The sequence below is a fragment of the Phoca vitulina genome, unplaced genomic scaffold, assembly GCF_004348235.1.
Source record: "Phoca vitulina isolate PV1807 unplaced genomic scaffold, GSC_HSeal_1.0 scaffold42, whole genome shotgun sequence".
Lineage (NCBI taxonomy): Eukaryota > Metazoa > Chordata > Mammalia > Carnivora > Phocidae > Phoca > Phoca vitulina.
The window spans coordinates 4,937,405-4,961,844 of record NW_022589745.1 but is presented as its reverse complement, the minus strand read 5'-3'; the positions used below and the strand labels follow the sequence as shown (position 1 = coordinate 4,961,844).

The window sequence follows — 24,440 nt, the reverse complement described above, 5'->3', positions numbered from 1 at the left end:
TTTTGCATCCACCCAAGAAGACAGCAAGGACTGTCTCGCTATTTATGCTACCTCCCCTATTCCTTTGTCAGGAATTTAAGAAGGGAAGCCATTTAGGTATCTACCCAAAAGATACAAATGATATGATTCGAAGGGGCACCTGCACCCCAATATTTATAGCAGCAATGTCCACAATAGCCAAACTATGGAAAGAACCCAGATGTCCATCGACAGATGAATGGATAAAGAAGATTTAGTACATATGCACAATGGAATATTACTCAGCCATCAAAAAGGAATTTGATACCTTTTGTTTTTTGTTTTTTTTTCTGATTACTTATCTTGAATTTAGTGCAGTAAAATCACCAACTCTGATGCAAATTATGACATTATGACATTTCAATCCCCTCTACCATCTGGCTCAGACTCCCAACACCCATCCCCCTCCCCAGGTGTAGAACAGTAAGAGGGACAGGGGCATGACAGCTGCAAAAAAATAAGCCCTTTACATGACCGTAACTACACTACCACGAACATAAACTTTATGAAATCCAAAATTGTTTATGCCTTATCACAATCCTTCTATGAAATACAGGGCAAAGTCAAAACCCATGGCATAGAAAACAAAGACATCCATAACCTGCCACCTGCCTATCAGATTGCCTTCCACTCATCTTCCTACACATCGGCTCTCATGTTAAGCCTCTTGCAGAACTTGGACTGCTGCCATTCATTCATATCTTCTGAATTTGCTCATGGAAGTGTCCTCTCTAGAAGGGAGATCTTTGCCAGTCCTCCTGTAAAACCTTACCCATTCTTTAGAATAACTTCAGATAACTTCATTTCTGAGAAGTCCTCCCTGATAATAACCAGCAACCACCAACACTATCGAGCCTTCTAAATATAGGTCTAACACTGGATTTGGCACTTGGTTTTGTAGTTGTTTGTGTATTTGTGTCTCTACTTAGAATACAAGTTCTTCAAAAGCTGTCCCCCTGCCCCCCCCAATAAAGCTCAAAGATTAAGTAACTTGCTTAAGATTAGGCAATTAGTACGTTGTAGAATTACAGGCTGAACCTGAATCTACAGTTCATGCACTTTCCTGTACAAGCTAGCTCCCTCCAGCTGAAGTCAGAAGACCTGTGCTCTAGTCCTTAGTCTGAGAGGCTGTGGCCAAAACAGAAACTCACAGAAATGGTTGAAGTACTTGAGATATTAACAGCTGAGTATTCTTCCCCTCCCTCAGTAGCTCTTCATTTATTACCAGATAATTCTATAACATGGTCCACATAATCCAGCATCTGAAAGAAATCAGAAAAGGACTATAGATATTATGGATATCCAGCTTGTCCTTCTCATTGTTCTTCAGTAAGGTTTTTGTGGGTTTATGTCCTAATTTTCATATTAATTAAAGATGGGGGATGTCATCAGGGTTCTTAAGCCTTTTTTGATGAGGTGGATTGAACAATGAAGACTTCCCCGGAGATCTATGTTTTAGTTCCCTCCTAGGCCACTAACTGGTTTGGGTACAAACTCATAGGTCTCTGGATAAATAATGAATTCTATTTAGATGGTTCCTATAGTCTCCTGTGGTACTAACATTGCCTGAGTGTAAAGGTATGATTCATCCAAGCAATAACGGTAAACATTGGTTGAGGTATTTCCAAGCACAAAATGTCAAATCAAATCAAAGGATCAAATACAGGGACCTATTTACTAAAAATTTAATCTAGAATTCTTATACAAAGACTTGAAGGTGTTGTTGATCAAATGCACTTTTTCTCTCCTACACTTCCCTCTCTGTATTTCAGGTTAGTAATTCCAAAGCTTTGCAGCCAGCGTCTTCTTGTTTATTACGAATGGCACCCTTGGTGGGTCCCTGTGGAGTAACTGTGGGGAAATTAAATGTTTTCATGCTGGGTGCAATCCTTCAAAGAAAGTTCTTGCCTGAGACAAATTTTCTCCATAGGTTGTAGTTAGTAATTTGCTTCCTGTTAATAATTCCACACACATTGATCTCACAGCAGCTGGTGATTATTTGGCACGAAACCCTCTGGATTTATTTTAAATTTAGAAAAAAAAATTGCTCCAGTACCTGCTTCTCACTTGGGCATTGCCTTGGGAGACCAGAATATTCTGAATAGCTTGATGAGAATGACCAGTGTTCTCAACAACAACAAAGCCTCAAACTTTTCATCCAGCTGCCCACAGAACAAATTTTTTTTCCGTTCAACTGAATTTCTTCAAACAGTTTCAACTACAAAGACTTTTATAGCTTCATCCCAATTCACTCAGGCATAAACTACTACAACGAGGCATTTTCTTTTCATGACCAGCTTCTCTTTTTGCCCTTCATACCATCCCCCACTCCCAAAAAAGAATGGCTGTCACTAAGTGCCTCATATACGTATTGGGAGCACATTTAATGCTAGAACAGAAGCCCCATAAAGGCATTTTTGTATTGTTCACGGTGGCATCCTCGGCAGCTGGAACAAGGCTGGGGATCTAGTAGATGCTCAAACATTATTTGTGGTGATTTATCAAGAACACTAAACCACATTTTCTATTGCTTAAATATTATCTCTTGTCAAATATCAAAAGTGGATTAATATTTCTCTGGATATAATATAATGGCCACTTTTGTAAATATAATTTTATTAGCCATGCACTCTGTCAGTGACAATCACACATGAATGTGGTCAGGTCTCCCATTGGGTTATCTTGTCTTCAGGTACCTTCAATAATTCATCCCATTGAAGATCACCTCCAAATTGGAACACATTATTATTTTATTTTCTCACTCTAAAACCATTAATACTCTTATTGTCTTCAAGATCCACTAGAATTCTAATGAGAACTTAAAACTTTCTGAAATTATCCTTCAGCCAGAAAATTTATGCCCCAAATGCAACATGTTCACTCTTTCATCCCTATATAGAATTTTCACTTTTACTTCATTGATCAAGTTGTTTTCTATTCTTCCAGAGGTATCTCAATTAGTACATTCTCCGTGAAGCCTCCCCTAACCAAAGCAGCAAAAGCAAGCACTCTTTCCACAGAAACTCCTACAAAAGTCATTTGCATCATTCACTTTGGTCAAAGGCATCATGAGTTGGAGGGAAAATGCATAACATTTGTAATGGAAAGGCTAAAATTAAATTTCTAATTATGACTATTGAACAATAATTATGGTCCTTGAAAAAACCTCTTAACCCATTTGCATGTCAGTTCCCTCATTTGTGAAGCGATGACAATATTATCTGATCCATATGTCTTGTGAGAAGCAAATGAGGTAATGATTGTGACTTGTGAAGTACCACACAAATGCTAGTTTTCATTACCTACAATCCACCATCCCCACGTGGGCGCATCAGCTTGTCAACTAGAATCAAGTCTCAAATACAGGAACTGGGTTATTTTGTCCTCCACAGCACTGAACCATGCAAAGACTTCTTGATTTTAAAATGAATGAAATAAACATTGAAAGAAGAACCTATCGTGTCTCTCACACTGTGGAAGGGAAGGCAGAGGAGGAAATGGACAAGAACACTAGGGTGGGTCTATGCTTTGATGATGGATGTGGACCAAGAAGAGGGACTGAGTGCTTCTCAGAGAAGATAATCTTCCAATTCCATTTTAAATGGAGATGATGATCTTCAACTAGAGAAAATAAAGGGCATATTAGGAGCAGAGCTAGAAATAACCATGCGCAAAGGCCAGGAAGCACATGCAGGGTTTTATGGTAAGGGAGTGGGGAGATATTCAGTGTGACCAGAAAGGATCGAGAACCAAGAGATGGGAAAGTCCAGTCAGGAAGCCAGGAAACAAGGAGTCCTGCATGGCAAGCAGGAAGCTTTCACACTATCTTCTTCTACCCTTTTCTTGTCTATGAACATGGGCTAACCTGTAGGTGTCTGGTCCTCCTCACTCCACCCACCTGTGCCTCACTCTCCCACCCCTGCATTCACCATCACCTTCCACTTTCTGCACTGGACCCTGACTCCATCTAGTCTCTATAATCTCTGTAAATTTCAGACCCATTATTTCTTATTTGACCTTTGACGTTCTTATAGGATTCAATCTTATCTCAACCCACAATGACAGGAAAGAAGCACACTGTCCCTGACTCTCCTGGAGCTCTTAAACCGTACCCCTTATCCGGGAAGGCAATCCATTAATGCTGAAAACACTGAAGTCCAACGTTTCAAGATTATGCTACTGCAGTTACTAAAAGCACTTATGAGTACCTGTAGAAAATCCGATTTGAACTAGAAACATTTCCACATTAACTCAGGAAGCCTAGCCTTCCCTGTGTGGGTGTGTTTCATTTATATGGTAGGAAAACCTGGAAAAACATAAACATTGTACACATAACATATGGGGAGGACATCAAGGTTCTTCGTGCCATTGACAAAATGAAATGAAGAATTACACTTGGAATTCATAAACATAAGTTTGATTGCATCGTTCAGCTTTCTACAGTTTCCCCAACTGATGGTGATGGTGTCAACATGACACTTAGCAAGTAATTTTCAGTAAGTTGAGCATATTCAATGCGATCTTTACTAGACAATGCATGTATCACAGGGAATCAATCAAGGGGTCTCATCTAAGTAACAGCTGAATGGCTGGATTCACTGTCATTTATACTGCATTCTACCACAAACTGGATTCTTGCCCTGTGAGACCCAATTGTGCCAGGGAGGAGAGTAGAACTCTGGGGCCAGGCTGGAGAGTACATCCCTGAAATTACAAACACCAGCTGTGTTCTGTGCTGTGAAACCCGCACACACCATGCACTGGGTTTGGGGGGAATCTTTAGGACAGGGAAATGAAGTCAAATTATCAGTAGGCTTTATTCTGGATCTTCTCTAGCCAAAGACTAGCAGTTACATTGTGTCAAATGGTAAACCTCAAGTGTTCACTCATTAATGCGTTTATTCATTCAAAGACTATTTCCTATAGGTCTGCTCTGTTGTATGTGAAAATGGAACGAGACACATGACAATAAATGAGAGGAGATATATTTCTATTCCCATTCTCTATCTGAGTTACTTTACCTGTTTTCTAAATACTCACATGAGATAAATAATTATACTTCCTTCCTGGTAGATACCCCTTGCAGTGATGCCTAATGTCATGAATATACTTCCCTTGAATGTGGACAGAACCAGTGACTTGCTTCTTACCAACAGAATATGGCAAAGGATGCTACTCTGTTGATTAGGTTATGCTCTATGACAAAGGTAGAGGATATCACTCCATGATTTTATCACATTATATAAGATTATGACTTAGTGGACTGGAGAGAGATTCTCCTGCTGGCCTTAAAGAAGCAAACAGTCTGTTGTGAAGTGTCCATGGAGAGGGCCAAGTGTCAGGGAAAGTGTCTAGGACCTGGGTCAGCCAGTGAGCCACTGAGGGCCTCCATGATACAACCATGAGCAAACAAACTCTGCCAACAACCTGAATGGGTATGGAGATGGCTTCTCCCTAACGAACCTCCAGTTGAGAACACAGCCCAGCTGAAAACTTGGTCACAGCCTGGTGCAGGTCGCCCCACTAAGCCATGCCTGAACTCCTTACCCACAGAAGCTGTGAGATAATATGTACGTGTATTATGAGATAATATGTTGGTAATAATTTGCTACACAGTAAATAGAAAACAAATGCATCCTTGATCCTAAGATTCCATCTTATAAGGTGTAAAATCAACGCAATAATAACCTTAATGGGAAACCAGGGATACTGCATGAATGTACATTGAAAAAGAGGAACTTCACAACGTACAATGCCATATATTAATGTATCAGGTGCTTTGCCAGACAGAGAGGATGGACTAATAAGGAATAAAAAAGGCAGCCTTCTTTTCTTTTTCAACTTTCTGACATCAGTGGACTCACAGTACAGAGGAGAGAGGAATTACCACCACACACAGATTTCCACTGCCAGCCACGAGGAAGTAAGCTCACTACGACCTAGCTCTCCCACTGATTACTGCTGAAAACTCTGCACAGAATACAAAAAGCTCCTTGAGGTCTCTGACAAGTAAGCAATATCAGGTAGATCGAGAGCTAAAGTGAAAAGTTGAATAACAACTCACAGCCAGAGTAAGTTTCATAGATGTTTTTCCTCCCTTGTCTCCCCAAGGGTGAATGAACTGCAGAACTCAGCAGCAATCACCAACTGTGAAAAAAACAGAGAAAAAAAAATCAATAAAATCAGAAGCATGTTCTCTGAAAAGTTCAATAAAATTGATAAAGTGCTATCCGACTGCCCATGAGAAAAGAGAAGACACAAATGGTGTGATTCAAGAATGGAAGAGGAAATAGGACTACAGACACATAAGATCTAAAAGGATAATAATAGAATTCCATGAGCAGCTCTGTGCACATGAATTCAACAGCTTCTGTAAAATGGAACAATTCTTTGAAAGTCACAAATTACCAAACTTCTCTGAAGAAATAGTTAAATATGATTCTTCCTGTATCAAATAAATAATTTGAATCTGTAGCTAAAAAACCTTTCAACAAAAAAGGTCCAGATGGTTTCACTAGAAAGTTCTATCAAATATTTAACAAAGAAAATTCTATCAGTTTTATAATTCTTTCCTAAAAGGCAGAGGAGGAAATTCTTCCCATCTTATTTCATGAGATCATCGTTGCCTAATATCAAATCCAGACAAAGAAATTACGAGAATATTACAAAAATCTCTCATGAACCCAGACACAAAAACTATTAAATAAAAATTAGCAAATTGAAGCCAGCAATATATACAAAGGATAATACATCATGACCAAGATGGGTTGGTCTGGAATGCAAGGCTGACGGGACACTAAAAAAAATCAATGTAATTCACCATATTAACAGACTAAAGAAGTATCATGGGGCGCCTGAGTATCTTAGTTGGTTGAGCGGTTGTCTCCTGATTTCAGCTCAGGTCGTGGTCTCGGGGTGTGGGATCGAGCCCCACATCAGGCTCTGCACTCAGTGTGCAGTATGCTTGTCCCTCTCCCCACTCATACACTCTCTCTCTTTCATTCTCTCTCTCTCTCTAAAATAAATAAATAAAATCTTAAAAAAAAAAAAAAAGTATCACATGACCATTTCAACTGATGCATAAAAAGTCTTTGACGAAATTCAACATCTATTCATGATGCAAAATATCAGCAAACTAGGTATAAAATGGAACTTCCCTAACTTGGAAAAGGGCTTCTATAAACTACTTATAGCTAATACTTAATTGTGAAAGATTTTATACTTTCCCCCCTAAGATGAGGAACAAGGCAAGGATGACCACTCCCATTACTCCCAGTCAGCATCTTGCTGGATAATCTAGACAGCAAGAGAACAAAAGGGAAAAGTCTGTCGCCTGAAAAGGAAGAAAGAGACTGTCTCTTTTAGAAGGCAACATGATTAAAAATACCACAAAACCTACAAAAATAGTCTCTGAACTAATGAGTGAGTTTAAAATAGTTGCAGGGAAAAAGATCTGAACACAAAAGTTAATTGTCCTTTTGTAATAGACACCAGGAAATTAAAAAAATTAAATATGATTTTCAACAGCACTAAAATAAATGACAATACATGGACAGCTACTATAGGTTGAAAAGTATAAAACAATGATGAAAGAAATCAGAGAAGACCTCAGTAAATAAAAACAAACAATGGTGAATCTATATGAAAAGTTTACAGAGGTTTTATCAATAATCACCAAACATGGAAATAATACAAATAACTTTTAATGTGAGTGGACAAATAAAATATAGCACTTAGATGCTACTCAGCAATAGAAATGAACAAATTATTGACACATACAGTAATAAGGTTACATTCCAAATGCATTATGATAACTGAAGGAAATGAGACTCAAAATGATATATACTATATTACTCTACTTAAGTGACTCTGGAAAAGGCAAAATGATAGGTTTGGAGAACAGATTGGTGGTTTTCAGGGTTGAAGTACGGGTTGGGAGGGGCAGCATTAGACTATTTTGGGTAGTGGAACCCTTCTGTAACTTTATTCCAGTTATGGCTACAGAGTTCTAAGCATCTGTCAAAACTCATAGAATTACACATCAAAGAGTTAATTTTACTATAAGTAAATTTTAAAAATAAAAGCAAGAAATAAAGAATTAAACCATGAATCAAACAAATAAATATATAACTGCATCTGTTATAAGTACTACAAAAGAAAATATATAAGAATAATAATGAGTCTGATCAGAGAGGTTAGATGTAGACTGTTGAACAAAAGGGAAATTTGAAGTGAAAGTACCATTTCATGGGAGAAGGGGGTGAGGAGTGAAGGATGTTCCAGACATAGGGAGAGCATCTGCCCAAAGGTCCTGTGGCAGGAAGAAGGACATGTTTTGGTAATTGAAATAATGCCATTGTGGCTGGAACACAGAAAACAGTAGTGGCCTTAGTGTGTCCTATAAACCGCACTGTGGATTTGGTCTTTACTTGAGGAGCAAGGCAAAGCCACTGAATGATTTTTAGCAGACGAAGGACAATAGATCCTCTCTCTTAGAGTGGACTCAGGGAAACAACCCATAATTAGGATCCTACTGTGATAGTTTAGGGGAGAGATCATCAGATTCCCAACTGTAGTGGCACAGTGATGATTAACAGAACTGAAAAGATTCCTGGAACACTCATAAGGCAAATCAATAAAATTCTGTGAGTTGGATATGGTACATGAATGAACAGCAAGTGTCAAATGTCACTCTAAATCAGGATCCTAAGCTTTTTCACATGTGAGGCTTTGGAGGCCACACATGAACTCCGTTGCATATTCTTCTTGTTTTATTTTATTCTGCTTTTTATTTTTTTAAATAACCATTAAAAAATGTTAAGACCATTTTTAGCTGATGGGACATACAAAATAGTCCATAGGCTGGATTGCCTCTTGCTGTATGGGATTCTGGTTTTTATAAGACAATAGATACACTTGCCATTCCACAGAGCAGTTGATAGGGTTTGAAGTAAACATATCACAAAATCAAATTTGTAAATGTTGAACTTGAGCTGCCTTTGAAATACCAGATGGAGACATCAAGTTGTCATTTGGATATATGGAATGATGCACAGAGGAGAAATCTGGGCATAATACATGATTCAACATGGTCTGTGCTGGGTGGTAATAAAGCTGGAGATACAGATGAAAGTTCCTAAGGAAAAGTTAAAGATTGGGAGGGATTGGGACTGAGTCTTAAGAAACCACAGAATTCAGTGTCTGGACTAGAGATGATATACCTGCATCACGAACACGGAGGGTGGGCAGAGATACCGAAGGGAGATTAGAACAGGCTGTTTTACGAGAGCTAAAAGGTTCAGATAACATTCTCATTTCTCCTTCAGAATTGCACTCAAAATGGGGATTTCGTAAGCCTGTGAAACTTCTGTCCAAACAGTCTTCCAAATCCTTAATGGTCCTAGGTTGCTTCCTAGACAGTTACAATGATACAGTGTGTTTTTATTGTTCTGTGAGGGGACAGTAACCCCTGAGCCTCTGTAACATCCACCCATAACATAATTTTGAATATTGAGAATAACGGGGTCCTGTTTGTATTTACTATTTGGTTAAAATAATCTTACTTTTTCAAAGTCAAGCAACTTCTCTTCACATTCAGCTGCAAGGGTTTGCCAGTCAAAAATGACCTACCTGTGTGATATTCCCAATACAAAGCACATCAGTCTTACCTCGCTTCAAAGTTTGTGTGCTTTTGCAGTATATTTCCCAATATTTATTGTTTGTTACTGGATTGTCTCCTATGGCCATATGATATGTAAGTCTGTAACATCTCAGGGACAAATAACCTTCTTTCTTTTCAACAATGTATCATAATTTCATCTTTTACACAATACCTTATGAAACAAGCAGGGATTCAAGTTTAAATTAAAATTCAACCACACCCTGTACTATCAAATCACGTAATTTACTTGAGAGGACAACCTGAGTCCAGTTACTATTTACATATTGACATATATACACTTAGCCTGTATGAAGGCATGTTTAAATATATGACAACCTTGGGGCGCCTGGGGGGCTCAGTCAGTTAAGCATCTGACTCTTGATTTCAGCTCAGGTCATGATCTCAGGGTCATGGGATCGAGTCCTGCATAGGACTCTGCACTCTGTGGGGAGTCTGCTTCTTTCCCTCTCCCTCTGTCCCTCCCCCCTCAAATAAATAAAATCTTAAAAAAAAAAACAGCTAGAGAAAACTATTTTACTACATTCAAGGGAGCAGCAGTAGACCTTTTCAATGGCAAACTGGAAACCAAAATGTAATAGAATTGCATCTTTAAAGTTCAGAAAAGGGGGGGGAAGCCTCTAAATATAACAACAAGCACAGGCCTCAAAAATAAAGGCAAAATAAACATTGGAAATAAAGTCATTTTCTGACAAACAGATGCAAAGAATTTGTGGTCAGCAGAATGATACTACAAAAATTACTAAAGGAAGTTCTTCCAGATGAAAAAAAAAATTGCAAAATGAAGCACAAATATAGGGAGGAATGCAAGTGACTGAAAGGTAACATGAGGATCAATCATCTCTTGTGTTTTTTTACAACTTTGCCACATTCATTTTTATTCCTAAGAAATGATGCTTACTTATACAACATTTTAAACTTTATATTTTCTTTCATATATTCTTTAGCAACTTGCCTTTTATTTAAAATTTTGATCCTAAGATTCATTAATTTTTTGAGTATAGCTAAAATTCATTTCCATCGCTGCCAAATATTCAACTTTATGAATACCCCCCAAATGCATGTATCTGTTCTTCTTTAGGACATTTGTGTTGTTTTCAATGTTTTGCCGGTTCTTGTATTTTTCACAAAGTGTATCAATGTATCTCTTTTGTTAAGGCATACATCCAGGTGTACCACTGCTGGGTCATAGGTTAGTTTCATCTCCAACTACTCTAGATAATGTTAATTATTTCCCAAAATAGTTTAACCAATTTAGAACACCATTAGCAGTATGCAAATGATCCAATTATTTGACATTTTGTCAACGCTTGATATTGTCAGTCTTTAAAATTGTTGCCAATCTTGCAAGCCCAATGACTTCGTGTATTTAATTTTCATTTCCCTGAATAATGGAACTAAGCATTTTAAATTTTTTATTTAAATTCAAATTAATTAACATATACTGTATTACTAGTTTCAGAGGTAGAATCCAGTGATTGATCATTTATATACAACACCCAGTGCTCCTCACTTCAAGTGCCTTCCCTACTGCCCATAACCTAGTTATCCCTTCCCACGACCTACCTCCCCTCCCCTCCAGCAACCCTCAGTTTGTTTTCCATAGTTAAGAGTCTCTTATGGTTTGCTTCCCTTTTTGTTTTCATCTTATTTTATTTTTCCTTCCCTTCCCCTATGTTCATCTGTTCTGTTTCTTAAATTCCACATATAAGTGAAATCATATGGTATTTGTCCTCTTCTGAGTGACTTATTTTGCTTAGCATAATACACTCTAGTTCCATTCACATCATGGCAAATGGCAAGATTTCATTCTTTTTAATGGCTGAGTAATATTCTATTTTATATATATATATATATATATATCACATCTTCTTTATCCATTCATCTGTCCATGGACATCTGGAGTCTTTCCATATTTTAGCTATTGTGGACATTGCTGCTGTAAACATTGGGGTGCATGTGCCCCTTCGAATCACTATGTTTGTATCTTTTGGATAAATACCTAGTAGTGCAATTGCTGGGTCATAGGGTAGCTCTACTTTTAAATTTTTGAGGAACCTCCATGCTGTTTTCCAGAGCGGCTGCACCAGTTTGCATTCCCACCAACAGTGTAAGAGGGTTCCCCTTTTTCCACACCCTCACTAATATCTTTTGTTTCCTGAGTTGTTAATTTTAGCCATTCTAACCAATGTGAGGTGGTATCTCATTGTGGTTTTGATTTGAATTTCCCTAATGCCAAGTGATGTTGAGCATTTTTCATGTATTGTCCACGTGTATGTCTTTGGTGAAATGTCTGTTCATGTCTTCTGCCCATTTCTTAACTGGATTTTTTGGTTTTTGGATGTTGAGTTTGATAAGTTCTTATAGATTTTGGATACTACCCTTTATCTGATAAGACTTTTGCAAATATCTTCTCCCATTCCGTAAGTTGCCTTTTAGTTTTATTGACCATTTTCTTTGCTGTGCAAAAGCTTTTTATCTTGATGAAGTCCCAATATTATTGGTCATTTGAATTTCTTTTTCTGTCAAGTGCCTATTCAAATTTTGTCTCCTTTTTTTTTAGTAGATTGTTCCTTTTTTTCATATGGGTATGTAGCAATTGTGTGTGTATACATTCTGCATATTGACCCTTTGTCAGTTTTATGTTTGAAAATATCTTCCGGTTTTTAAACAATCATAATCTCTTTCCCTGATGTACATTTAGCTGAAAAGAGATTCTTAATTTTAGAAAGTTATAATTTTGCTTTTTTTTGTTTTTCTCTTTTTATGTCTTGTTAAAAATTATACCTTACTATGGTAAATATATTATCCTCTATTCTCATTTAGAGTTGTATAGTTATGTCCACTTTCCCTATGAATATGCAACAGTCGTGCTGCCGTAAATCAGGTTTCTATAATTAAGTGCTCATTAGGGTTCTCTGTTCCCTCTCTCTGGTTAATTGGTCTATCATTGATGCAATGCCCTACTCCCTTGGCCTCCTAAATACTGTAGCATTAGAAGTCTCAATACCTCATAAGGAAGCCACCCCTCATTCCCCATACCCTAGCATTGCAAAGGTGTTCTTCTTTAGTTCCTTGGATTTTTTTTTTCTTGCCATTTACTATGCCATATAAATTTCAGAATTTTTATGTGTTTTCTAATTTTATATTTTCATGGTAGATTTAAGTACAGTTGGCCCTTGAACAATGCAGAGATTAAGGGTGCCGACCCCCATGCAGTCAAAAATCCACATATAACTTTTGACTCCCCCATAACTTAACTACTAGTAGCCTACTGTTAACTGGAAGCCTTACGAATAACATAAGTAGTAGATTAATACATATTTTGTACATTATATGTATTATATACTTTATTCTTATAATAAAGTAAGCTTGAGAAAAGAAAATGTTTTTAGGAGAATCATAAGAAGGAGAAAATATATGTATAGCACTATACTGTATTTATCAAAAAAAAACACCAAAAATCCACGTGTCAGTGGACCTGCGTAGTTCAAACCCATAGTGTTCAAGAGTCAACTGTAGATTGCCCTTCTTTCTCATGCCTTAAAGTCTTTCACTCTACCTTGAAGTCTAATGCGTCTGATATTAATATATCCATCATAGCTTTATTTGGGTTAGTATTTGCCTCTCTCTGTATTGCTTTGTTTCAGAGGTGTTCCTTATAAATAGTACATATATCTATATAGAAGCACTATTTTAACCAAGTCTGATTGTCTCTATCTTTTAACTGGATATTTTAGTTCATTTATAAATATATTATTATTACACACATATATGCATGTACTTGTTTCTGTTACCTGGTTGTGTGCTCTATATTGATGTATATATTTTACATCACCTTACTTTTAATTGATTAAGTATTCATTTTGTCATTTGTCTCCTCCATAACTTTGGAGTTTATGAACTCTGTCATTCTTCAGTGGTTATCACAGAAAATTTAATATACACTAATCCCTCGGCACCTGAAATACAATAGATAACTTTACCTTCCCCATTAGCAATACCGAGATCTTAAAACACTTGTTTTCTATTGCCTACCTCCTGACTTCTAAGCTACCATTGTCACTGATTTTAGTTTTATTCTTGTGTCTTTAACATCACGTACTGCCTTATTACTCTAGGATTAATTTTATGATTGTTTCAATTCTTCTGCATATTTTTTACTCTGTTTGCTTAATCCTTCATGATTCTCAGACCTCCCATTGGTGACAGCTTTCCTTCTTCCCAAAGTCCATCCTCCAGAAATATTATAAATTATATTATAAATACGATATATAATATAAATATTATATATTATAAATTATATAATATAGCATAGTAATATAATACCATATAATTATATAACTTATAAATATGGCCTATAATAAATACAATTCATAATTAAATTTAATAATTATATGTAAAACTTATAATAATTACACTTATATTTTATATATAGGCTATATATATTATATGTATGACATATATATGTAAAATTTTACCTTGTCATGTATGTTCCTTCAATAGATTGAAAATCTTGTTTTTTCAGCTTCTATTGTGGTTTTGAGGAGTCAGGTATAAATCAAAGTATCATATTTGTAAATGTAATCTTGTTTTTGTTCTAAACATCTTTTCTTGGTCTTTGTTTTTGTTTTTCCCAGTGTCATTGCATTGTATCTATGTAAGGGTTTTTTTTGCTCAAACTATTTGGGATTTACTGAGATTTTTGGATCTAAGGACTGACTTCTTTTAACAATTCTGGAAATGTTTACTCCATTATATCCTTCGATAGCTCTTCATTTGTCGTTATCACTATTATCTCTTTAGGAAGTCCAGTTTGGCACAAATTAATAATTTTCATGTCTTCTGCATGTGTGTTAACTTCACTTTGTCTGTGACACCCATTTCTCTCTCTCCACCACATCCCATGTGATGTCACCAGTTCTTCCACAACGTCCAATCTTCCGTCTACTCTTTCCAATACTTCACTTATTTCTCTAATCAACCTTCTTAATTATTTTTCACTCTTGTTTTTGAAAATATTATCAAGCTTTCCTAATATCCCTTAATACATATAATGTAGACATGCCCCCACCCAGATGTTCATGCCCTAATCCCTGGAATTTACAAATATATTGCTCTAAATGGTACAGGTGACTTTGCAGATATAACTGACTTTAAGATAGGGAGATGAGCTTAGATTACCCAGAAGGATTGGATCGAATCATGGGAGGCCTTCAAAGGTAACTTGTTCTGGAGGAAGCAAAAAAATATGTGGCAGAGAGAAAATCAGCAATGCCAAGTGCGAGAAAAATTCAACATAACTTTGCTGGCTCTGAGATGTGGGCGCATCCATAAGATGACCAAAAAGGGGCCTCTTGGCATAAATGGTAGCCCCCACATAGCAGCTGGGAAGAAAATGGGCCCTAATTTTACAATGGCAAAGAACAAGATTCTGCCAACAACATGAATGAGCTTGGCAGTGGGTTCTCCCCAGAGACTTTTCATGAAGGCCTGGCCAGCTGACACCTTAATTCTGGATTCCTGAAACCTGGATCCAAGAACTCAGCTGAGCCAGCTCAGACTTCTAACCACAGAGCTGTGAGATAATAAACTTGTGTTGTTTCCAGACCCCAAATTGTGGTACTACTCTATAGTAACAATAGAAAACTAATAAAGCATATTAAATATGATATCAAAACTTTACTGTAATGTGTGGTCCACAGATCAGCAGCAGTGGCAACTCCCGGGAGTTTTTTAGAAATGCAAAATATCAAGACCGACTCAGACTTATGGAGTCGAGGCAGGAGAGAAGGGAGACTCAGGAGACAAGCTGACCAGAGTAAAGCCATCTTGGTTTGAGGCTGACCCTTAACCTAAAAGTCAACAGGTCATAAAAAGAGTCACAAGGTCCAGCTCATGGAAGACCAATAGACCCCACTCCCTCAGGCAGTAAAAGCCACAAGGCTGGACATTGTTACAATTGCTCCCTGTGGGTAACTCCACAACCTTAAGAGAATGGAAAAACTAACTGCCCGATATAAGTGATAAACCCAAAGTTAAAGAGGAAGCCCCCTTCCTATGGTTAGCTAATTTTAAAAAACCTATAAAACCCTTCATTCGAGGTAAGGGGGGAGGTCATCTTCCCCATCAGGAAGGAGAGACCACTGCTTTGTGAAGTAGCTCCTTTCTTACTTCTATACTTAATAAATCTTTGTCCCTTTCTCTAAATGGCTTGCTCCTGAATTCTTTCTTGTGCAAAGCCAAGGCCCCTCTTGGCGAGGGGCCTGAGGCCCTCCTTCTCAGGGCCCATCCAGCATCAGAGTTGGAATTTCATTTACCAAGTCAAAATATTACCAGATGACTCCTAAGTTTTCAGAAGCAATGTTCTCAGACATTTGTTGTCTGATGATGGTAATATCTGACATCTTTGTGGTATGAGTCTATCGTTTCTTGTTTCCGCTCACACTTGCTCATGGTGCCTTGATTCCTTGTGTGTTTTATGATTCACTGTGAGTTCCTGCTCTGGAATGTTATCTGCAGGATTTCGGTGTGCACATATGTTTACGGATTTTTAACTGAGTAGATTTGGAGTGGCTCCCGAGGATCTACCTTCTAACAAGGTAAGCTCCTTCAGAGAGGAACTGCATTTGCTTTTATCAGGTGCCTGGAGACCCTCCACCCTGGCTGACATTTTTCAGACTACACAAGGACTGTGAATTCAATCTCTACACCTGTGTGATGTTTGGCTTGTGGTTTTGAATTCTCAGGGAAGATTTCTTTTACCTTCAACCTAGAACAAAGGCTTGAGACAGGTAGTTTTCATTGTAACTAACTGGGTGGAGAGTGAGTATATTCTTGTTACTCTTACGCTAAAGTGAGGTCATGTAAAGGGACAGGCAAGGTAGGAGATTTATTGGCTCTCCCATAATGGCTGGGACTTTGCCTTTGTGTGGCCTTGTGCTTGGTGCAGCCTTGAACACTGAATCTCTTAATTACCATTAGCAAATGTCCTCCAGGTGACAGCTTACTGTACTTCTCTGCTTCTCTAGGTTTCCCCTTCCACACTCACACCTCTAGGTCCTCCCTTAGGGATTTTCTAAGGGAGTACTGATGCAATTAAAAAATGATTTATATATATTTCTGGAAAAATATCTCTAAACACTGTAAGGGGATGGCATTTTTTGTTGTTTGTTTTCATCCATAAGGTCATCCCGGGAACATGGTCCCTTATGTGCTGGAAACAAATCCCTCTAAGGACCATGCTCAGAACGTCACTGACATATCCACCACAGGAAGGTGGCAGGGCAGAGACAAGGGTCTTCCACCACCCGTATCTCAGCTGTCAGGTCAAGAGGACATTCTGTGTTTTATTATGGAACCCGTCGAGTTAAGACAATGCCCACAGGCTTGCACATGTTTGGGAATAAGGCCTACCTGGCTTTGATGTGGTTTTCACGAGTAAACAGTTGCTGACCCAAAGGAGATATCCCAGGACAGATAGTGGTATCACTCCCTGAAATAAAACAGGATTGAAGAGACAAACCTTTCGATTTTGTAAAGTGAGATGCTCTCTTCGGAGGTCTCCACGTGGAGATGTCCACGAGGCCGCTGGTCTGGGCTATCGGTACACGTGGGGTGACCTGGGACCACAGGAAGGACACACATCTCGCACTGTCAGGCAGGTAGAGCTGCTGGCCGCTGGTAGCGGAGGCCGCTGGAGGTTAGCCAGAGTTCACACACGGGGCTTGCTGGAGGACAGGGCCGCTGCAGCCCTGAGATTTAGGAGAGTATTTGCACATGAGAAAGCACGCCGTGTGCTCAGCAGGGAGTTTGCGCTGATGGGAGAATTCTGACAGCAGGGCCCACCTGAGAGAGGTGGGCAGGAGACAGAGGTGTTTGTTTACCTCATTATCTCCTTGTAAAAACAATCTCAACATTCATTTTATTTTCACGTGGCATGATGTTGTGTGAGGTTATTTCATCTTCCTTTAAACAAATAAACAAACCAAAAGGAACAGAAGGTAAATACCATCAACAGAAGCTGGAGAAACCTCCAGAAAGGTAATCTGTTAGGCTGCAGGGAGAGGTGTCAGCCCTGCCTTCCCCAGCATCGCTGGCTCCGGGCACTGCCTGGGGGCACCTGCTGAATCCCAGCCCCCGGGGAAGGACGCGTAGGAGCCGGCTGCAGCCCACGGGGTGCGGTCTGGACTTGGCAGCAGGGGTGCTCGCCCAGACCAGAACTGGTCCGCGTGGAGCCAGGGCAGCCTGCCATGCTCCTGCACCCACACTCTCCAGGGGGACCCAACAGCACTGGGACTCCCCATTCCCACCACCTCGCCACCATGCCGGCCTGCCTTGCTGGCTCCCTCCCTAGCTCTTTTCACTTTCTAGACCCCAGTCACACACCTTCACCCCAAGTAGACCAAACTTTTTGATGCCTTTACTAGAAATGTCATGTCCTGCCTCCCACCTTGGACCAGGCTGTCTGGATGTTGACACTGGCATGGATTAAACAAAAGCTTCTGCCCACCACTAACCCCTGTCCCTACATGGGAACGTGTTACTTAGATTCCTGGTTCTTAGCGTCCGAGTCAGCCCAGCAGCCCAGTCTGACCTGGTTCCAGCTTCCTCCCCTTATACCTCAGCTCATGTCACCCTTGTCCCTGCTGCTAAGCCCAGATGGCTGTGCTCCACGAAACCTGGAAGTTTCTAGGAGACTCACGCATTCTTTTCTTCAACAGGTATTTATTTCCTCGTGAGACTATGTTCTGGTGGGAGCTGGAGTGGGAGGGGGTGGGCAGTAAACGATCAAAATTATGGAGCACGTTAGGTGTTATTAAATGTTGTGAAGAGCAATAAAACAAGGTAAGGGTTAGAATCTCCAGGAGTGGTGAGGGAGGGGTGTGATTATTTTTAAAGTGTCCAAAGATGGGCCTCTGTAATCCAGTGGCATCGTAGCAGAGACCCGAAGGAAGGGAAGGAGCCATAAGACGATCGATCTGATGGCAGAGTATCTGAAAGAAGCACTGCAGGGAAAGACCCTGGGGTGGGCACCTGCTCAGCGTGTCCCAGGAACAAGGAGGACACCGGTGATGCTGGAAGGAGAGGTGAGGGGCTGGCCCGTGGAGCAGAGTGGAGAGGAGTCAGCTCAGGGAGCGCCTGTAGCTCTTATTTGGAGTGAGATGGAGACCGCCAGAAGGTTGTGAGCAGAGGCCTGAGATGATGGGACTTCCAGAAAGGGATCACTCCACCCCCATGTCAGGAACAGACAGCGGTCTGGAGGCAAGAGGAGAAGCCTGAGCAAATCTGGAGAAGTTGTGATAATCCGAGGGAGGGATGAGGGCAGTCTGGATCAGCCAGTGGAGTGGACATGGTGAGGGCTCAGGTCCTGGCTTTACTCTGAAGATGGATCCAGTAGGCTTCTCTACATGGATGGTGGGAGAAAGATGACGACTTCCTGCTGCCTGGCTGGGCAAGTGTGAGGACCTGCTGTCACCTGCTGGGATGGGAGGCAGTTCCACATGTGTGTAGTGGGGAGGGATGAGGAGTTCAGTTTGGGACACATTAAAATGATGATCCAATTAAATATCCAACAAGAGATACCAAGTTGATAGGTAGTTATAGAAGTCCGGGGTTCAAGGGAGAGACTCAGATATACATTTGGGAGTTCAGATGCTATTTAAAGCAATATGACTGGAGAAAATCACCAGAGTAGTGTAGTTAGAGCAAAGGAAAGGTTGAGGACTGAGGGCTGCTCCATGTCCTCATTGAGAACCGCTGTCTCCAAGGAAAACGTCACATTGAAGAGTCTGGGGCTCTTGGCTCCCAAGCGTGCACGTTTTAACCAAAGTAACTGCTTTTTGTGAAAAGCCATACAGAATACAATACAATAGTGGTTCTACACACACTGAACTCATTCTGCTTGGGCTCAATAGCAGCTTCTGCCCTTGACAAGCTCTGTGACCTTGGACAACATCATTAATCCCTCCATAAAGTGTTTTCCCCTGGGTTTTCCCCTCTATAAAGTGGACATAATACTACTCCTTTCCCAAGCTTAGAGATATTTCATGAGGATTAAATGAGTTCAATGTCTCAGGGCAAGACCGGACACAAAATTTACACTGTAAAAGTGTTGGGCATCACTATATTGTTTATCCCTTGGGATTATAAATACAACTTCATTAGAACCAAGAGGTTGACTGCTAAAAGCTTTTTCATGAAAAAGAGTGGTGGCTCCCTATCACAAATTTATAGGTAAAGACACATTATTATGGACACACAATAATGCATTGCCCTTTGGAAGACAAACAGACCTTCTTAATATAAATTATGACAAAAGAATATGAAATAATGTTAGGAAATGTGTCTGAATTGAGGAATTTTATTATTTGCTAAAAGTTGTTTCTAAATATATGCAGCACAAGACTGCCACACGGGCAAAACTCTAGTTGATTCCCCTTCTTCCGGTATTAACGCTTAAAGCATGAAAATGAGCCCTGTTAGAATATGCTGATTCTAATCACTAAATCACTTTTGTACGTCAGTGTTTATAACTAGTTGTTTCTTTGTTATTTCTTTATTGATCAAGAGACTTTAGCATGCAAACCTAGCCTCAGGCATATCAGTTTTCTAAACTCAGGATCGGGGTGCAGGGGGGCCTGCTAATGGGACTTGCAGATGTGGACATTTACCCGAGAGAAAGCGGGCTCTCTCTCGGCTCCACAGCCTAGGGCGGGTAAACCTGAGACAGACCCCAGGTCCAGCTCCTGAGCTTGGACTGACTGAAGCAGCATGAATTACTCCACTGCCCTGGCCCACATCCTGCCTACAAGATGGACTCTGCTTGTAAGAACTGGATCCCTGTTAAAAAAAAAAAAAGAAGCTACTGACGTGAGACCCTAGGCAGCCCTCCAGGATTTTCATTCTGGATCACCAGGCACATGTGAAGCGGCCAGACACCCTGAAGGGAATTGCAGTTGAAACATGCTAATTGTGTGGGGCACCTGGGTGGCTCAGTTGGTGGAGCGTCCACTCGATTTCAGCTCAGGCCATGATCTCAGGGTTGTGAGGCTCCATGCTGGGCGGGGGGGGGGGGGCTGCTTGAGATTCCTTGCTCTCTCTCCCTCCCACTCATGTGCACTCTCTCTCTCTAATAGATAAATAAATCTCAAAACAAACAAACAAAAAAACTCTAATTGTGGAGAGCACGTTTAGGATGAGTTTTGCGCACGAGGCCACTTGGAAGATGGCGCAAATCCCTGGTACGCCAAATTCTCCTAAGATGCCATTGTACAAACAAGTGCCTCCCTGTTTTTAGTAGGTCCTTACAGAAAACATTTGGGAGCTCCAAACCTCTCTAAATATTTGTTAGGGGTGAAAAAGTTGGAATTGAGAATAGAATTTGGTACTTGAGTTTTTTTTTCTTTCCAACAATATTGACTTAACAAATATATACATACTAAAAGGAATTGCGTACTACTGGGTATGGAGTACCTACAGTGCTTCCCGACCCCGTCAGGTAGGACATATTGTCCCCATTCTACCTACATGGCCAAAGGCAACACAGTCTGTTTGGAATTACAAATCAAATACAGGCTTATTCAAAACGTTGGCTTTTTCAGCACAAAATCCCCATCTGAAATGGATCCTGCTAATTTTCTCATTGGGTTGAATCTGTTAAACCTCCTCATATTCATATGGAAATGCCAAGTAATCTTGACATTTCCAATGATAATGCAATAGAATGGGTTGATTTTGAAGACAGAGCCAGTTGCCAAATTTTTAGGTAGTTGAACGAAAATTCAGAAAGAAATTTAAATTTGGACAAGTCTCCAGTTTCAGGTCCCCAGTGAGAAGATTTTGTCATTGAAGATGAAAAAAAATTGCCAAACCTAATTTGAAGAGGTAAATTTTCACCTCCAGAAGACCCTTTCATCAATGTGGATATCATTAAAAACTCTAAAGCAAAACTTACAAAAGTAGCACATTTTTACAGAACCGCAGAAGCTTGATTTAGTCAGTGAGAATTCCTTCTTCACACAGATTTTTGTCATCTCTCTCAGCTCCAGGGGCCCCTTAATGACAAATTAGCAAGGTGCTACTGTCCTGTAACTAGGAGACAGTTTAGCGCATTGACATTCAGCATTGTGACCTGCTTCTTGCTAGACTGCTAATTAATATTTGCACTGGCTACAGAGTTAGCTTGTCTTTTAGATTATTTCATATTCAAAAAACGGCCTCCAAGTGAAGCAGGCTTTCATCTAAAAGCCAACTTTATTTTAACTTTGTTTTATCGATGACATTTAAAAGAAGAGCTACTACTGATTACGTATCTGTTCTTGCTGGACATGCAGACATCTTGCATGCTTTATATTATCTCAACTGTGCTACAGTTGGGCAAGATAAATAATTTTACCCCCATTTGGGGGTTTAGGACACTAAGCCTCAACCATTTAAATAATTTGCCCAAGAACATGGAGTTGATGAGGGTCGCAACTGAGGTTCAAATCCTCTTCTGTCAGAATCCAAAGATGCCCGTAATCAGTCTGACCACCATCCTTCAAGCTAAAGAAGGTCCACTAGAAAGAGGAGTAGAGACCAACCAGCATTCTAAGTTATGCAACGCCTTAGCAGGTAGGTGTATTGCATGACTATAGATTCTCCTGCTACAAAAGAGAAAAAAACGAATTGTTCTTCCAAACCAAATGATTTAATTGGAAGTTATGTGACTACACCTGAGCTCCCCTGGAATTCCATCAGCATACAAATATACTCACAAGCACCATTTTTCGTTAAACACCAGCATTCATTCTGATGAGTTCATACTCAGGGCCGAACCAGTTATAAATATTTTGAATCACGCTCCAAAAAAAACAGGATCAGCATCTTCAAGTGTGTCTTCATCGACACAGGAAAACAGGACAGTTTTCTTCATTGTAAGAGAATACAGTTGAAGATATATGCACCTACATTCTATCCATCCTATCAACCGTGTCTTCGTGGAAAGAATTACAAAGGTAAAGTCAACCTTGGAGGTCAACAGGAGCAAGCAGCCCGAGCCCCTAGGTTTTCTCTCAGGAAGAGCAATTGGTCTTGTGCTTTGACTGTATTTTTCAGTCTCAGAATTCTCTTCTGTATTTCTTTTCTGAGCACAAATTTTCTTCCCTGATGATCTAGGTCAATACTTGAACAGATGGCAGCTGGTATTTCCAAACTGTAGCTTGGGAGGAACTGGGAGAAACTCAAAGGGTCCTCAGCTAAAAAAACCTTAAATTTATAAAGAATTCACTTTTAAAACAAAGGTCAATCAAATCACTGTTGATTTCTTCTTTTAAGGAAAGAATATTCAAATTCAGGTTGACATTTTACCCGTTTTTATTTCAGCTTTCATTGTTTCAGTATGCAAATAATGCATGGTTATGCGGACAAATAGAAAATACAGAGAAAAAAGAAAAGGAAAGGAAAAAATCCTGCGTCATCTCTTCAGTGTTAAGGGGTATTAATACCAACTTGCTTTTGATTTATTTTAATCCAGTTGTGGGAGGGGTAGGTATCTTTTTTATCTCCTTATAGCCTTTTGGGAGCTTGTCTTTTTATTTCCTATACATTTATAACATACGTACACACACTTATATTACACAATGAAATCACACTGTATATGCAATCTGTCACAGATTATCAGATTTTCATATTAACAATTTCATGATGTTCATGATATGTTCATTCCAATGTTCACATATTGTTCATCACCATCTCAATGTCTGTGCCATATCATCACGTGGGTGTAATACTATTATTTGCTACACAGCCTTAAATTATTCACATTTCAGCCGATTAACTTTTGTTGTTGTTTTTATTTTTTAAAAAAACCACTTTAATGAACATTTGTGTATATATATTTTGGCACTTGACTAATAATTTCCTTAGTATAAATCCCTAGAAGCAGGTCAAAGCAATGAACATTTTTAAAGTTTCCGAGGTAGTCCATGCTCTCGAGAGGTTACAACAAACTGTTTTCACACAAGCTGCGTACGAGTACGCCGTACCCCCTCACCCCCTGCAATGCCGTATATTTTTTATTCTATTTAATCATTGTCAGTCTCAGCAGTACCAGAAAACAGTAGCTCTTTTTTATCCTAATTCAGCCTATTCCTTTCGAGCTATATTCAACACAGACACAAAATCCAGCCCAATACTTGAGGAAATTTGGACCTTACGCTAGCCCTTTTTACAGACTATTTCTTTGGTCTTTCTCTTTCCAAGTTTCTCCGTTTTCTGCTGTACTCTCCCTTCTTAATGCCCAGCGTTTACTTCAGAAAGAACCCAAGGAGGGAGCTCAAGATCTAAGTGTCCTGGCTACCTCTCTGCTCAGAGCACAGCCCAGCGGAGCCAAGGGGACAGACTGTATCCCACTGCACCCACCTCACGCAGGTCCCGGGAAAAGAGACCCAGGCTTCTTGGCACCTAAAGGCTCTCCGGACTGAACAATGCACAGGCAAGCACAAGTCTGCAGCCAGCAGCTCCCTGCTGGTCCTTTTATTTGGAATAATTACCTATTTTTATTTTCTGTTATTGATTATCCATTCAAAACTTACTGCTGGTGGTTTTGATAAAATTCACTGATTTTCCAGAAGATGAAGCAGTGGGGCTGAAGGGGAGACATTTTGCCTCACTTGGGGACTAGATAAAGGGTTTCTCCTTGGCAGGATGCCCTTCCACGAGGACAGCTGCCCTGGGGGAGATGGAAAGGTGAGGCTCACAG

General features: G+C 39.7%; 1 protein-coding gene across 1 annotated transcript in view; it reads right to left on the bottom strand.

Annotated features, from left to right (window-relative positions):
* Positions 1-327: 327 nt before the first annotated feature.
* The window catches only part of RNF144A (ring finger protein 144A), a 182,813-nt gene continuing 158,700 nt past the window's right edge, over positions 328-24,440 (bottom strand). Inside the window, exons 8-9 of the mRNA XM_032430119.1 lie at positions 6,083-6,165; positions 328-1,280 (exon numbers count right to left, since the gene is read on the bottom strand). Of these exons, the coding sequence (XP_032286010.1) occupies positions 6,097-6,165 (69 nt within the window). The 3' untranslated portion in view covers positions 328-1,280; positions 6,083-6,096. The remainder of the gene's footprint in view (positions 1,281-6,082; positions 6,166-24,440) is intronic.